The sequence below is a fragment of the Aplysia californica genome, unplaced genomic scaffold (genome assembly GCF_000002075.1).
Source record: "Aplysia californica isolate F4 #8 unplaced genomic scaffold, AplCal3.0 scaffold00228, whole genome shotgun sequence".
NCBI classification, from domain to species: Eukaryota; Metazoa; Mollusca; class Gastropoda; order Aplysiida; family Aplysiidae; genus Aplysia; species Aplysia californica.
The window spans coordinates 152,746-169,927 of NW_004797498.1; the positions used below are offsets into that span (position 1 = coordinate 152,746).

At 39.2% G+C, this 17,182-nt stretch overlaps 1 protein-coding gene across 1 annotated transcript in view; it reads right to left on the bottom strand.

Annotated features, from left to right (window-relative positions):
* Positions 1–17,182, bottom strand: part of LOC101855953 — a 48,181-nt gene that overhangs the window by 16,437 nt on the left and 14,562 nt on the right. The window contains exons 6-12 of the mRNA XM_005099862.3: positions 13,908–14,013; positions 11,659–11,794; positions 10,149–10,271; positions 9,145–9,304; positions 7,277–7,362; positions 948–1,172; positions 353–463 (exon numbers count right to left, since the gene is read on the bottom strand). Coding sequence (XP_005099919.2) covers positions 353–463; positions 948–1,172; positions 7,277–7,362; positions 9,145–9,304; positions 10,149–10,271; positions 11,659–11,794; positions 13,908–14,013 — 947 coding nt within the window. The remainder of the gene's footprint in view (positions 1–352; positions 464–947; positions 1,173–7,276; positions 7,363–9,144; positions 9,305–10,148; positions 10,272–11,658; positions 11,795–13,907; positions 14,014–17,182) is intronic.

Here is a 17,182-nt window from a genome sequence, read left to right on the forward strand (position 1 = left end):
TGTAACACGCATGCAGTTTCAAAACCACTCACGCGTTCAGAAATCTGAAATCAGCTCACCAGCGACAGGTATATCACGTAATCAGTGCATAAATTTTAAAGTAATTGGTAGCATAGATTTTGTTTTATTGAGCTGCAAAATGTGTATACTTAAAAATGTGGCAGAGTATATATAGCATTAAACACTCTGTACAAGGCTGGTGCTTCTGTCAAAACTGTTAACCAACGTGTTAAACTTTAATGGGATCCCTTATTCCTCTCACTGCTTGTGAAGCAGAAAAATTTTCACCATCATAATTTTCTTTTTTTGATACATGAGCTACCAACCACTGGTTAACTAGGGTGGGTTATACCTTCCTCTCTGCTCTTGTTCCAGAAACTGGTTTCCAATGTACTATCCACACTGTCTGCTTTAGTAATGTTGACTTCTTGTTTCTCATGATGATCTTCTTGAAACTGGACATCTATACTCAACACAAATATTCTCAAATTAGGATCCACTGATAATAAATAATTCTCTGAGCTCGTTTGGTTGTTTTTTCCAACCATTGCTTCACAAAAGTTTACTCAAGAATGTACTAAACAAAAAGCTAAAAATAAATTGACACAGCTTGTCAATCAATAGACTATTTTCACAGGTATTGCTGAGAAAACCTCGGAACAAAAAAAAACTATTCTCAACTCACTTAGCAAAGGCAATCTACATTGAACAAAAACTCTATCTCTCAAAATATCTAATGCCATAAAAAGGAATGCAATAACATCAGAATAGCAAGAGTAAAAGAAGTTAAAGCATAAAAACCAAGACTTTTCTATCTTTTTTTCATGAGACATAAAGAATAGTACCAGTAAATCAAAAGAGAAGAGACACATATTACAGAGGAGAAGAAAACAGACAACCATTGTTTCTCAAAATGATATTTCTATTTGATAATTAACATTACTGACCTGACTTTGATGAAAAAATCTCACTAAATATGTCTGAGTCATAAGACCTGGGCAGGGTCACATCTGAAACAAATTTTCCCACTGAAAGGGTTGAATATTCTTTATGATGGCAATTGTAGTCTGAGGTCTCATTTGTCCTCTCCAGTGGCTGTAGTTTTAAAGTATCTAACAACTCATTCACGGTAGAACACCTGCTTTCAAGTTTTGATGATACTAGGGATGGCTCTGAAAGACAATTGAAAAAGCAAAGATAGAAATATACATCACTATTAAGTTTTCAACGGCAATATATCAAAGAACATTAAAACGCTACTTACTCTCTGTATTGAGTGAGAAGTATAATGTTGCTTTCACTCTATGTACAATATATTATTGTTACTATGTAACTCACAAAGAATAAATGATATGTGATGCATCGTGGAGAAATAGTGCTCATCAAAATAATGAAATCAAAGAAACCAGGATTTTCTGGCCGTTGGGCAATTCTTTTCAAATTTTCTTAGTCTCAATACCTTTTATGTCCATTTTAAAACACATTTCATTGTGGATTTTACTAAAATACGAGGGTAAGTCAAAAAGTAACGCAAGTTCGTTTATAACTTAAAGAAAAAAGAACACATTTGCAACTATTATACCTCAAATTAAAGAGGAGCATCTGAGGATCAGTGTTCTATTTCTCAACATAGTCTCCATTTCGTTCAATAGCCACTGTCCATCTTTTACTACGGTTGGTCGTAGGGGTATAGCAGTCTTGATTTCTCCATCGTTTCCATAGTGTTACCCTCTCAATGGTTCTTCTGATGGACCGAAAAAGTGGAAGTCTAAAGGAGCCAAACCAGGAGAATCAGTCGGGTGTGGCAGTGTTTTCCACATAAACAGGGTGATTGTTTCCCTTGTTCTGGTACTCGAATACAGGGGGGCATTGTCATGGTGAAAAAACCCACTTTTTCCATGGACAAATTTAGTCTGACTCGGTGAATTCTCGTTTCAATGTAGGGTTCAGAAATGACAGAAGCTACTCGTGGTTATAAAAAAAATTATTATAATATGTTAGCAGCACGCTATGAACGTCCTAAAACACAATTGCCATGATTTTTCTGACTGACTCCTCGGGATGATGCTTGTCTAAAATGGACTCCTCTTCCTCTTCTTCCGGTTCATTGCTCAAACGTCTGCTCAAACGTCTGCTCAAACGTCTGACCCATCTACATACAGTTCCAAAATCTAGAGCTAGGTCCTTGTAAACATTTTGAAATCTCTTTTGGGTGTTAACGGCGGATTCTCCTTCTAAAACAAGAAATTCAATCACAGCTCTTTACCTCTGACAGACCTCCAAGAGGGTAGCCATTTTGATTCGGGCCAAAATTAAAGAAATTAAAATTTTAACAATTTAAGTTCAAAAGTATATGAGCAAGTACTTGTGGGCTGAATCAAATTAAATTTGATGGAAAATTGTGCAAAATAACAAACAACTTGCACTACTTTTTGACTCCCCCCCTCGTATATTGATCAAAGGTAGGCTACATTAAATGTAAATTTGCAGTTTTCAATGACACTTACTCTTTGGAAGTCACCAAAGTTTGTTGGCCATTTTCTCAGTAATTTTTTAATTTTATGTCTGACACCGGGCACACCTACCACCTTCAATCGCAAATATTTCAACTTCTATTTAAGATAGATGGGTTGGGGTTTGTACAAAGCAAGACAAATGAAGGGCACAAGGGTAAAACCAGCCATGTCAGTTTTTTTCATTTTCTGGGTTATTGTCCCAGCATGATGAATGGTTGGGTCTGCTTTAGTACATGTACATCTAAGTAACATACGGAAAAACCAGCTCTGCCAGTCTCTGTGAGAATTTTTTTTTAATAGCCCACAATGGAAGAACCAGGGATGTCAAGAATACTTTTCTTTGTTGCGTCCCTTGTGACTAGTCAGTGACCCTATTTCAGTGAAAAAAATGGTGAAGTGGTATAGGTTTAACGTCCCTGTCAACACTAACAGTAGTATTAGGTTCTTTAAGAGGCCCGTTCTCTGAGTTTAACGTCCATCCCCGAAAGGACCGAGCCAAATTGGAAATTCACGTAAAGTGCAATTCCCACGCCAAGGACACAACGTCGAACCCAGCTGAGGCTCGAACCCCCGCACTAATCTTATATGCGCTGCTAAACGGGAAAATCATTCATCGAGCACCCATGTTACGCTAATCTTTGATTTTTCGAAGAACTTGGGCTGCCCAAACCTCTCAGTAGACAATTTGTACAATTGTGGCAGCTATCTTTCTTGTTCTTTAAAATCTACTAAGTGATGAAACAGTACACCTGTACTGGTACACGACAATCAGCAAAAAGTGTGGAGACAATGTCGCCAGCTTGCTACTACATTACTTTCTACACATTCTGCCAGCTGATGTGACTTGTGCGCAGCCAAGAACAAGAAATGGACGGTGATCTGGTTTCTCTATCGATATCATGTTGTTGTCTACCATTAAAGGTATAAACAAAAAAGTGAAAAACTCGTTTCCAGTGAGAGGCCACAGGTACATGGAATGCGACAGAGACATTGCAGGGGTGAATGAGAAGGTCCCTGTTGGGTGGAGCAATTCAAAACAGCCCTTCTTAAACCCTCTCTGCTGAGGATAACACATGCATTATTCCAGAAAGTGTCAGAAAACCTTAAATCGTACTGCCCCTCCTGCCATATACCCACTCGACCTCTGCTTGAAATCTGCATCTCACAGGCCCATCCACAACTAATGCAGTATAGAGAGAGCAAGAATGGTCCGTTTCACACGGCAATCATAATGAAACCGGTGGAAAAGAAGCGCGCTGCAAGACCCCAGCCCCTGAAACCCCTCTATAAGAGCCCACTGGCCATCAAGGCTGCCAAATATGTAGACATGAAGGTCTTAAAGGAGTTCTGGCCCAATAGCTTTTCTTCGAATTGCTCTATGCTGGAGGACCAAGTGCCACACAAGAGTCTGATGACTCAGAGTCTTCATCCAAAAATGAATATTAAACAAAATGAAAATAAGCATAGTAAATATTACAAAATGGGGTGCAATTTTCTAGTTTGAATCCTTTAGTTTTGTTTGTGTTCCCAAATAAGTAAAGAAGTTCACAATTAATTGACTTCCTAGAAGATGGAGACTTGCCAACAGCTTACAAGGAAAAAACCAGCGTTGTCAGTTTGCTACATAATTTTTCAATTTTGCTCTCACCGTAATATACCTATAATACGAGGACAGTGAAAATTTCTCATTGTCAACACAAATGGTCGTACTTGAAGTCAATTTAAACAGCGGAGAAATCATTGTAACAGAAAAAGAGTTATAAGCCTTTAAAGTCTGTTTTTCAATAATCTCGGAATTGCAAAAACCTGACATCGCTGGTTTTTCCCTTATGCCCTTCAAATGTATTAGCTTTAAGATGATAGCAATCACTCCATATGGCCTAAAATCGGACATCGCCTGATTCCACAGTATTTTGACACATATCAATAGAAGGTTAAATATATACTCATCAATTCAATATAACCGTTCCCCATTGTATAGTAGATACAGTGTGGTTAGATGGTAAATAACAAATCTAAAGATAACAAAACTAAGTACGGTGCATTTTTGCTTGTATTGTTCTCTTATGTGCACAGCTAGCTTTGCTTGGCTTCTTGTAATACCACATTTGGTGCTTCAGATCTTCTTCTCTTCTGTTTTTTCATAGAGTTTATGCTTCATTGCCGTAAAGCGATACTAGCCATATATTAGTGTTCTCCGTATTTCAATTTTCAGTGGTTTGGAAATTATCTGTTTTTCTGCATTGTATCAATTAGACCACAGTGGAGTGCGTTGTTGTAGTAATAGACGTGAGCGAAATCTACGAGTCCAACAATATAACAAACATGATTCACTTCATGTATGGTCAAACACCCACAAGTGACTGAGATCCGGCATTCAGTAAAGACAGACAAAGTGATACAAGAATAGGTAATCAAGTGTTTGTTACGTGGGTGCAGTACTCAAAATGAGCATAGTACACAGAGTAATTAGATTGTTCTAAATAGTCTTACTTTTCTTTACTTTTATCCGCCGCTTATACCCTTTTGGGTGTCGCGGGATCCAGACATTGGGGATTGCCTTGTTAATGAGACAACTTCCTGGGCCTTCGGCATATTGTGATGGGGTGGCCAGTTCCTTTCCACGCCACTTTTACTTGCCCAACTCGAAGCCAGATACCCATGAATGCTGGGTGGGCAGGAGGGGGCAAAAAAAATCCATGTCCGAACCGAGGCTCAAACCCGGACTTTCCACTTCGGAGACGAGCGCACTAACCGCTCCGCCACCGCACACTCGCTCTAAATAGTATAGTGTTTTAATTACATTGTTTTTTCCACTTTGACTTTTCTTGCACTGATTACTTTTTTGCTTGTGGTTTCTGTTGATTAGCATGATTTAATATATCATCTAAAATGGTCATTTGTAATGATTCATAGTTGCTTAAAATCCAGTTTTCAGATCACATGACAAAGAAGACCCGCCACAGAAACACGAGATTGTAAAACCTGTTGAGAGCTTGAAATCAAGAAAATCTCCAGATATGGACTAAAAAGCCGGTGCGCATTCTTTTGTGCCCGAAGACGGTCTGGTCTGACCGTCGGTGTCGGGCGTTAATATGGTTGCAGCCTTATGGAATCCCTTGCCAGACTTCAAGAGCGTTGTTGGGAACAGTACCACTGCTTTTGAGGTAAAGACAGGAGTTAGACAAGGATGCAACATGTCAGCAATTCTGTTCAACCTGGCCATTGACTGGGCCATGAGGAAAACAACAGAGGATACATCAAGAGGCATAAGGTGGACCCTCTTCTCCACCCTCGAGGATTTTGACTTTGCCGACGACCTTGCACTACGCTCCCATACCAACCAGCACATGCTGAACAAACCGACTCCACAAATACGGACGCCAGATTGGGTTAAGAATAAGCCAGAAGAAGACAGAAGTGATGAAACTGAATGTAGGATCCCCGACGCTGATTAGAGGGAACAACACAGACCTGCCTATAACAGACACACTTACCTACCTTGGCAGCATAATCAAAACTGACGATGGCACAAAGGAAGACATCATGAACAGACTCGGCAAGGCAAGATCTGTACACAGAAGCATGATCAACATCTGGAAGTCAGGACAGTTTAGTATACAAACCAAGTTAAAGCTGTATAACAGCTGTGTACTATCCACACTCCAATATAGAGCTGAATGCTGGAGGATGACTAATCATGACCATGCCAAGCTATCTTCCTTTCATACAACCAGCTTACGCCAAATCCTCAGAATCATCTGGCCCGAAAAGATTTCCAACGCAGATCTGTTACGAAAATGTAGGCAAGAGGACATGACCACCATAATAAAAAGGAGCAGATGGAGATGGATTGGGCATGTTCTGAGAAGAGAACCAGACTCTATTGTGAAGACTGCCCTCCACTGGACACCCGAAGGACGTTGCAAAAGGGGCAGACCCAAAGCGACCTGGAGACGCACAGTAGAGTCTGAAATGAAGTCCTGGAATCATTCGTGGGGAACGCTGACCAAGATGGCCCAAACAGACAAAGCTGGAGATCCTTTGTTGCTGCCCTAAACTCCAGATGGCGTAATGGGTAGTATTAGTAGTAAGTAAGTAAGACAAAGAAGATGTTGAGAACAATATACTCATGTCTGAGATTATCTATACAATTTATAGAAATTCACATTATAGAAAATATGGTTCTGCAACATTTGCAAATGCGCGTATGATTTTTCTTACTTTTAACAGCACACTACCAAAGATTGTGTATTACAAGATAGTTCTCTCCTCTCTTTGAACCAATTAAAAAAGTGTCCTCAAAATTATGTGGCGCCCTCTTCGAAAAAGTGCGGACTTTGTGATCAAAGTTATCCTACTTGTGTGAAAAACAATAAAAGTGAAACTTACGAACTGGGCTATTCCTATTCTTCTTCAGGAAAAATGAAAGAGAGCTTCCAAAAAAAAAGACTGCAGCGCCGTCTGAACCAATGCGCGGACTACCGCGGACACTTTTTGGCTGAGTGAACTATCTTGTAATGTACGATCTTTGACACTACTTTAAGTGAAGGCCATTTCAAAGGTTGCCATTTTGTACTCAAGGTAGGTTAATGAAATGAGAGGATGTGTACGCTAACAAACGAAATAAAAGAAAATGGAGCAAAATGACAAAACCAACCATCTTTTTCTCTATTTTCATTTCCCCTGAGAAATAACTTTTCCTGGACTAGGTCACTTTGCCGGCAAAACTATCAGTAATATACTTTATGCATACAAACCTGGCAACTGGGCTGAATCAAATTGTTTTTCTCCACTTTGCATCAACTGTTCATAGTTATAAATTTGTTCATCTTTCAGAAGACACCTGAAAATATATTGTTTGATTCAGATGGAATTTATTTGTAACTTTTTCATTTATACCATAAGGTAAGATCCCAGGGGAAAAAATGTATGAACACACACCAGAATAATAGAAATTAAGGGTAACTCATGAACGCCACGCTGCGCCTCAAGATGTGACCTTTGCACAAGGTATGCGTTGCAGGCATGATTCTCATAGCAGCTATAGTTATAGGCATGTTTCCTCCGTTGATTTTTGTTTGAATGTAGGTCTATCATAAAACAGGACTAGTCAGTGAATGCTCAATTCCCCCCAAACTTATTCACTTTTAATTCAGTTTCAGGGGGCGAGTTACAGAAAGTGTGAATTGCACCCTTGGGGGAGATTCTACTTCACTATCCAACCATCAATACTACTGCATAAGAATATCAAGAGGTAGCTAGAATAAGCTCCCTTCCTCTCCCTGTTTTCCCCTTTACCGGTGAGAAATCAGCACACAGATTTGATTATGACCAATGAGCTCTCTTTCATCCCAGTATTGGGAATAAAATGTTTCATGGATTGAAGCAATAAAGGATACACTCACAAAAAAGGGTGTTTATACAGGGTGTTAAAACTAAAAGGACTGCTTACTCAGTCAAGTTTGCCCTAATTTCAACAAAACTGAACAAATGTAATATACAGAAAGGGACCTCAATTTTGTCAATATAAAGAAAATCAACTCATATTTCGAGAAATATCAAGTTTGCAAAATGTCAACCAAAGTTGAGTGAAAAAGCAAACTTTTAGTTAAACATTTTCTTAAAAATCAACCACAAAGTGTATTTATGCATGGGGGGCTGTGGGTGTGTGGGAGGGGGGGCGGAAGCTGAAAGCTATCTCGCTAATTAGTGGATCAAATGTTACCAAAGTTCACACATATAATGAGGAGAGTACGGAGTCTTAAAATGTGCTATCAAATTTGAGAAAAAAATTTCGTTTCCATGAAGAGGGCGACCACATTGGATTTTGTTGACATGTCTTGCGTAATTAAAACCACATTTATTTTTCGTGGAAACAAATAATTTTTATTGCATGCATCTTGGCAAGCAATAGATCTACAAATTCGTGTGATGAATTTTTCCTAAACGTACTAGAAATTTTTTAATGAATTTTTTCCTGAGGAAGTATTCATGCTTGAAAAAAATCCGTGAAAGGCAACACTCCAAACATCACCAACAAAAAACTATTCTGTATATCAAAAACTCATTACACAAATTTTTAGTATTAGAGCCTACGTCTTTTCTTCATTCTGTGAAAATTTCTTGAACATTGGATGAAAAATGGGGGAGTTACTTTAAAAAATATTTTTTTAAAACACCTTGCGAGAAAACGGGCGACAAAGAAAAATAAAAAATTGACCTTATGAGGAAATGATGGTGACAAACATGCCCGGTATGGGAAGAATATATTACGGCTTTAGGGGGTTCTTATGCAATGAAAGAGTTGTAAGAGATTCTGAAGAAGCTACAAATGCCTACAACTTAAAATCCATAGTTTTGAGCCAAATCGGGACTTTCTGGCGCCGCCCCCCTGCCTTAAAGAACAAATTCATTGGAACTTGTTTCATAACTGACCACACAGCGACCAACAGAGAAACATTCCAGTCATTGTAGCAACTAAAAGAATTGTGATCAAAGTGCCCATCTAATTCAAAGGTTCAAAGGTCATGCAGTAGGGTGTAACGTAAAGACAAAGGGAGCAAATTTGAGCTGAATTGGAGAATTAAGAAAGATACAAGGGGGAAATTACACTTATCATACTCACAACTTAGATCCAAGCCCTTCTTCTGGTTTCACTTTCAAATGCTTTGAAGCCATTTCAAGGCAGTTTTCCAGGTTTTCATCATCTACTATAGAAATATATTGCAAATTCATGAATGGAGAGCTGCTTGATTGGTCTATTTTCTCGAAAGATGAGCCGCATCCTGTTGAAACAAATTATTGACATCAAAGTCTAAATTAGGTAAAGCAAAGTAAAATACAAAAAGCTAGAATGCAGTTGCAGGAACCATAAAATTGTTACCACTGAAAAAAATAGAGATTCTCACAATTTATAATGTGGAAGTTTAAGAATTGTTTTAAACCATTCATATAATGTTTCTGTGATACAACCTCTACAACTCTTTGGCATATGGTTTCAACTTCAAAATTCCTTCTAAGCCATCTTCAAAAATACTTTATTCCCCCTCCTTTCCTTCTTCACAGGACTAAGGGGTTATGAGTAGACCTAATATACACCATCAGCGAGAGCTGAAACCCTTCCAAAGCACTCTGAGTGGAGGTGCATGTGTGATGTAAATAACTTTGACGCATGCGTATCTTCTTTCACTCCTCTTTCACTCTAAATACTGGACCAAACATTAGACCTTTAAAACTTTGCTGTCACACAGCCAGCAGTACAAAATACCCCATCTGGTCATCCAGCCAGGAGAGTGACTGCAACAGACTTCTTGGGCCCGGCGCTTTAGTTCCGGTATCCTCGGGCCCGGCGCAGGTGGCCTTAAGGCATCATTTTTCACCGCCACATTATTGCACCAAGTGACCACAAAGTGTTAATGACCTATTTGGGACTGTTATGCTGTCAATTTCATTTCTACATTATAAACTTTGAAAAGATACTGTATCTATGAGACAATCTATTCGGTGACGATCATGAATAGTGAGATGGACAACAATGTCAAGAGACATTGCAGACCAAAACTTCAAGGTATTGGTATAGTTTTTTTTTTACTATGAGACACACAAACCTCCAAGCTACTCTCTCTTTACCAATTTCATTCAGCTCCTTGAGAGACAACAGCTGGGGACAATAGCTTGAGTGCGAGAGACTATCATCCATTTGCTCAATCTTTTCACGTTCAACAATGTTGGCTGTAATAAACAAGAGGTCATCTGAAATAAAACAAAGATTGTTTCTATGAAGAATTCACCATCAGTTTATGTTCCAAAAATGCTAACAAACAACACTTCTCATCTTTATTTTCAATTATTTGACAGCACTTTCCCTTCCCTTGGTATTTTCATATAGACCATAAAACATTCAAAATCTGTACAATCATATGAAATCTGGGCTATGTTCCTCCCTGCTGACTGCTCAGCAAATGGTTTTTAACACGAAAGTCATCATGACATGATTACTGAGAGTGAGATCTCACGCACACAAGAAAAAACTTTTCAAATGCACAAGATAACCAGTTCAATACAGGAAGAACTTTCTAAGCCATACAGTAATCACATACACATAAAGAAAGCAGTGAAGACAAAATACATCAGCACCTGCTAACACACTCCAACTACGACTTAAACAGCTGAATTGCTCAAACGTATTAGGATGTTTCGCTTCTCTGGGGTCCGTCCTGAGGCATAGAGCTCCAAATTTTAAAGCCAACAAAATGAAAAACTTCTCTCATCAAAAGACCTCAATTTCATTCTAGAGGCTCTGCATTTTGTTGCATTTCGTTGTGTCATTAGATGACCATAACTGACCTGATGGAACATATGGTGTCCAGACAGGTGTAATGGAGCATTACTGTTAAAACATTTACAGCGGACGATAGAAATATCCACATACTCATTTAACGGAGCAATATTTATTACAGCCTATCAAGGATAAGATAGTTTCTCTGAAATGTGTAGTTATTAATGGTTTGAAGATGTCATTCTGATCTCATGGGTATCTTAGGTACACTGCCTTTAACCAATAGCAATTTCAGAGGAAAACTGAAAATATTTGTAATTCCGTCTCATGTCTTGGTGGGCAACAAGTAGATCGATGCATCCGAAATTTAGACTACACTCCTTATCTATACTAGACAAATAGCAGTTCATGAATTTATATATTTCCATCTTGAAATGGAATGTCCATTTACTCTTTAAACCCTGAGTTTTTTTCCACCATTTCCCGGAATGTTTTCTACAGTCACCTAAACCTGGGGCACTATGTCTCATTATAACCCCAAAAGCTTGCCCTCAACTTCTAAATGGCGGAACAAGGGTTTAGTCATTACTAAAAGAAACTTGTTTCAGGAATAATTCTGAAAAACAAGCAAAAACTAGCAATAAATTAAACGAAATAGTTGTCAGTAGTATCGGACACTCCCAGCGTCCGATGGGTAACAAGGTTATTACCGCCGGACGCTCCCAGCGTCCGAAGGGGTTTAAAGAGTTAAGAACCAATTACTCCAATCAGCTACAGAAACTGTTGAGATCTGATATGTAAAAGGCTGATGTCTATAACACTGACAAAACAATACTAACGGTGTTGTTTTGTTTTGTTTACCTTTACTGACTGACCCAACATCCAATATCTCCAAGAAGTCAGAGGACAGAACATTTTTTCTGACATGATCTATGTTGCAGACATCTTGAAGAGAAGCCCAGTCAGTCTTTTCCACTCGAGGAAGCAAGAATTGCTCCTTTGCCAACAATTAAAAAGAAAGAAAGAAGGGACAAACGTAACATTTTATGTCAATCGCAATCGACACCCAAATGGTCAACTTGAATCTCTCAAGATATATACTGGATTCATTACAAAGTTTAAGCACCAATTAAGGTACTTAATTAATTTCATAAAGTGAAAGAAATATTCCTACATTCCAGACGCTTTTCTTTCAGATCAATCCCATTTATTTCTATGTTAAGCAGGTCATTACTAAATGTCTGTATCTTTTCAATTCCTACCCAGATTTATATAAGAAAAATTGGTGGGATTTAATAATTTTGCTGGTAATTATTTTTGCATGACAAGGAATACGAGAGAGGAGGTAATGATTCACAAATTCATACATTGTAGGGGCGTTTGGTTAACTGGACAAGACTGGCGGAGCCGTGAGTTTTAGTCAGCTATAGTGGACAAGAGATTGGCTGCTGATAAAAGTTCTTATTCAGTTTCAAGTAAATCCAAATTAATATTTTTCAAATTTAAAATAGCACTTTCCCTATAAAAATACGATCAAAGAGACAATAAGTGCTCGCCGATGTGTTGTCGCACTACAAAAACTCGTTCCTAAATCTCAGTTTATCTCGTTGGCTCAGAAAAATGTTGACAAGCTGTGCTGTCAGGATGCGCGCCTTCGTATCGCGCGCTCAACTGTAACGTCACCCATCTCCGCGAATTGAGCAGTTACCCTCAGAGCCTGCATGAAGATCACTTTTCTTGCCAATTTGGCTCTTCCGTTGCTTACAAAGGACGAGACAGTTCGTCTTATAATTTCATCAGTAATGTATTCGTCATTAAACCTGTCTCTACTCACTTTCAATTCATTCATAAATATATACTGTCATGATAACCTCAAATCTTTATCGCTATTTGAATTTTGAGACACCCGTGGTTCAGTCAGTATAGTGTTCTATTCACCGCTTACTTCCTGCTACAACCGTACCTGGCCCCCGCGTATTGGTGGTTTTGCCAGTCATTGTTAAGAGCAAAAATGTTAACGGAACTGCACTTAGCTGTCAGTCTGGACCCGACCGCCCCTCCCCCCTTCTTTTTTTCCCCTTTCCGTTCTCACCCCAGCCCGATTCTGTGTTCTAAAAATTAATATTTGATATAGAATTGCGATTGGAAATAGTTGTGTGCTTGCTTTACTCAATGCGTATGTGTTAAGTGTATTGTAGGCCTATTGTTTCAGTTTCTGCCTAGACTTGGTCTGCTTGGGACAGTGTTAGTGGTGTAGTATCAATTTGATTTTATGTTTCCCACAGACTACTATAAATCAGCTCGTTAACATTATCATTATGTACATAAGAATGTTTAGTGGAAGGGGACCATCTTCTCAAGGGCTCTACATGGGCTTGTGTGTGTTGTTTTGTGAAGGGGGGGAGTAAAGATAGAGGTGTAAAATGTGTCTCTGAGTGTATGTGTGTAGGAAGGCGGCAGGGTGGGGGGCGTGAGAAGAAGACCAAGGAGGTTGGAGGTTGAGGTAGGGTACGGGGCGGGAGGAGATCAATATGAATGATAGCCAGTCAGTTTCACAAACCATGAGCCGCCACTGTGTATATCATGATCAGAAATATCAAAGTCAAAGCATATTATAACATTATAATCATTGATTATGATCACTGATACCAAAATAAGATTACAGGTTTGTTTGCTCATAGTGCTACTAATAATTCAGAGCTTTCTGTACTAGAGCAGATAAGTAAGTGCAAATGTCCCTTTACTTTCCATAATCCATAAGCGTTTTTGAATAACATATATTGTATTCTTATACAGGCCAGAATGTTTTCTGGAAAATAATCAGAATTTAGCCTGAGCAGAAGGCCAGGGTGGTTTCGCTCTTTTTCCACTTTCAGCAACAGAGGAGAAGGTTTCAAAGATCACATAGCTTACAGCTCTATGAGTCTATTGTGTTTTGATACAAAGACAATGTACTTGGTACTCCTAATAAAGAGCTGGGGCAAAAAAGAACAGAAAAAAACTTTGAAACATTGACATGCCACACAGAATTGAATGCAAGCATTGGTAAGCAAGGCCAGTACAGTTCTTCAAAACCACATTCCCCCCTGGAAAACGGATCTTATCTTCACCTTTTCATTGCAGTTAAAATTGTGCTTTGTAAAGGAATCATCCTGGACTTCTTTGACTTCAGCAATGACAGAACGATCCGTCTCAAAAGAGTTAAGACCACATTTCCTGTTATTAAAAAAAGGGACAGAAATTAATTTGATATACATTATAAGAATACTCTTTGTTCTGATTGTACAAAAGGCATAACGGATTCTGAACGAAAGTAGAAGTTTGAAAAGTTTGTTCTTAATTAAATTAATATTTTGAAAATACTACATAAAAATGTTTCTTCTTCTATATACAAGTTTTAGAGGTGGAGCAACAAAATAGGCTCTTAAGTTTCCCTCATTAAGTTGGATAGTACATTTAAACCCAACAGAATCAAACTGAGAATACTATCATCCACTGCAGGTATCAAAAATAGATAGTGTATTGTATGGATCTTTTCGTCTAGGAAGACAGTCAATTTAGTTTAAGATGGTCTCAAGATTGTCTTCATACAGCTTCTTTCAGGGCTAAATCTTCCTGTGTTTGAAGTGCAGATTCTGTCGCAGTGCTTGCATGTCAGTGACGTGGATCAAAGCTCTGTATTTCCGCTGTTTTCCTTTCGTCGTTGGAGCTTCTCTGGTTGTTTCTAAGGCTGCTCTCTAGCATTATAGTTGTTTCCTTTATCCTTGTCCTCCGTGTTTTCCTGTCCTCAGCTATTTCTTCCCAGATTCTAACGTCTACTCCAAGCTTAGATAACCTGTTTTTGCAGGTGCCTTTGTACCTCAATTTTGGTCTTCCTCTTGGTCTCTTTCCCTGAGCAAGTTCTCCATAGAGAAGTTGCTTCGGAGTCCAGTTGTCGTCAATTCTCTTGACATGGCCCAGCCATCTAAATCTTTTTAAACACAGGAAAGTTGTTATGCTCTGGAGGTTTGCCCGTGCCAACACTTCAACATTTGTAAACTCGTCACGCCATGAAATGTCTAAGATCTTGCGGCAGCATCTGAGATGGAAAATGTCGAGGCGCTTTTCTTGTCTGCTGTACAAGGTCCATGTTTCAGATCCATTAAAGAGTGGGCTGAGGACACATGCTTCATAAATCTTGATCTTTGTTTTGATAGTTAATCTTTTGTTTTCCCTATGCTCGTTTTGTCAGCCGTCCAAAAGTTGTTGCTGTTTTCTCCATCCTGATGTTGATCTCATAATCCAGTGATGTAGTAGAGCTGATGTTACCCCAGGTAACAGAATTTGTCCACTGTCTCGAGTTCCTTGTCGTTCAGCCATATATGGCTCTGCTCTGCACCTTTTTGAGTAAAGATCACTGTTTTCTTAACACCGATGACCAAGCTAAAGACCTTGCAAGCTGTTGTCCATCATTGTTTGTAGAGTTGATTCATTGGGAGTAACAAGAGCAGCAGCATCGGAAAAGAGAAGGTCTCGTATTGTTGTTTCGTTGATCTTGGTCTTGGCCTGGAGTCGAGCAAGATTGAAGAGCAACCCATCATTTCTCCAATGGAGGAAGACATCCCCTGGTGACTCTTTGAATGCGTATTGCAGTAAGACGGCAAAATAAGTGCTAAAAGGGGTTGGTGCTAAGACACAACTTTACTCCGCTGTTGATGTTGAAGCTGTTTGATGTTGAACCGTCAAACTGAATGGTGGCCTTCATATCTTCGTGGAATGAGATGATGAGCTGTAGCAGTATTGAGGGACAGCCAGTTTTTTCCAAAAGCACCATATACACACTGCTGACTGCATCAAAAGCCTTTGTCAGATCGACAAACACAGTGTGTAATGGCAGTTGTTGCTCCCTGCATTTATAGAAAAGATCATGTCCATTGTTGAGTGTTTGATCTGAAACCGCATTGGCTCTCTGGCAGGACTCTTTCTGCTAGTTTCTGAAGTCGCTTAAGGATGATCCTAGCGAAAGCTTTTCCAGTGATGCTTAGCAGTGAGATACCTCTGTAGTTGTTGCAATCTCCTTTGTCCCGTTTGTTTTAGTAGAGTGTGATGATTTTGACATCTGTCATGTCATGTGGAATTTCTGCTTTCAGCCAACAAGTCGTTAGTAGCTTGTAAAGATATGGGAGGAGGGTCTCGTCTCTTTGTTCTCTTTCAGCACTTCAGCAGGTATGTTGTCATTCCCTGCTGCTTTTCTGCAAGCGAGTTCATCGATTGCAGAGAAGAGTTCTTCTGTTGGCGTTGTATCAAGTTCTGACATTTCGGAGAGCTGAGGAATGGCCTCATGTAGCTGTCTATCAACATGTCGTTCCTCTGAGTATAAGTCTGAATAATGTTCAACCCATCTTCCATTTGTTTCTTCTTATCTGTCAGCTGTTCACCTGTCGCAGACTTTAGAGGTGCTACTTTGTTTGCTGTTGGTCCAGTAGCAACTCTGATGTTTTCATACATGTTCCTGATATTACCTGTATCGCTTGCCTGTTGGATTTCTGAGCATAACTTGTCCCAGTACTGACTGGCACACTTTCTGGTTTCTCTTTGAAGGTTGGATTTAGCAGAACGTAGTTGTTGCTTTATACTCTCTGTTGGATTTGTGTTGTGTTCTATCAGGATCTTACGCTTTTTCTCAAGTAGTGGTGCGAGTGTTGATGCACTGGCTTCAACTCAGTCGTCATTGCAAGGTCTTTCTATTTCCAAAGGTAATCGACGCAGAATTATAAATTGTTGATTCCATCCCATTCCACATGTTGTCTGGGGATTAGCTATTTAGACTTGGGGCTGTTCTTTAACATGTTCTTGAAATTTTGCCTTTAACAATGGGTCTTTGGTATTTCTTATATTGATCTTAGGGGTTTTTTTTTGTTTTTCAGCTCTTTGTATTTTTCTTGTTGACTATCGTTGCCTTAGCTATAACTAAAAGATGGTCTGTGTTGAAGTCTGCACTGTAGAAGGATCTTGTTGATTTACCATGTTAGCATCTTTCTTTCTGAAGATGACGAAGTCGATTTGGTGCCAATGGTGTGATCTTGGATGGCACCAAGAAACCTTGTGTCTGTCCTTGCCACTGTAGAAGATGCAGAAGTTGTTATTTGTACAGAATTCTAAGAGTCTCTGACTATTCTCATTGATTTTTTCAAGCCTAAAAAGTCCAAGGCAGGGGGGGGGGGCATACTTTGTTTACAGTACCTACTCTTGCATTGAAGTCGCCCATGAGAAACAGTTGGTCTTCTTTTGGGACGTTGTTGATACATCCTGAAGTTCCTCGTAAAACTGGTCTTTTTTCTCATTTTCTGTTGTTAAGGTTGGGGCGTAGGCGCTGATAAAGTGAGCCTTTCCAGTTTTAGTTTTC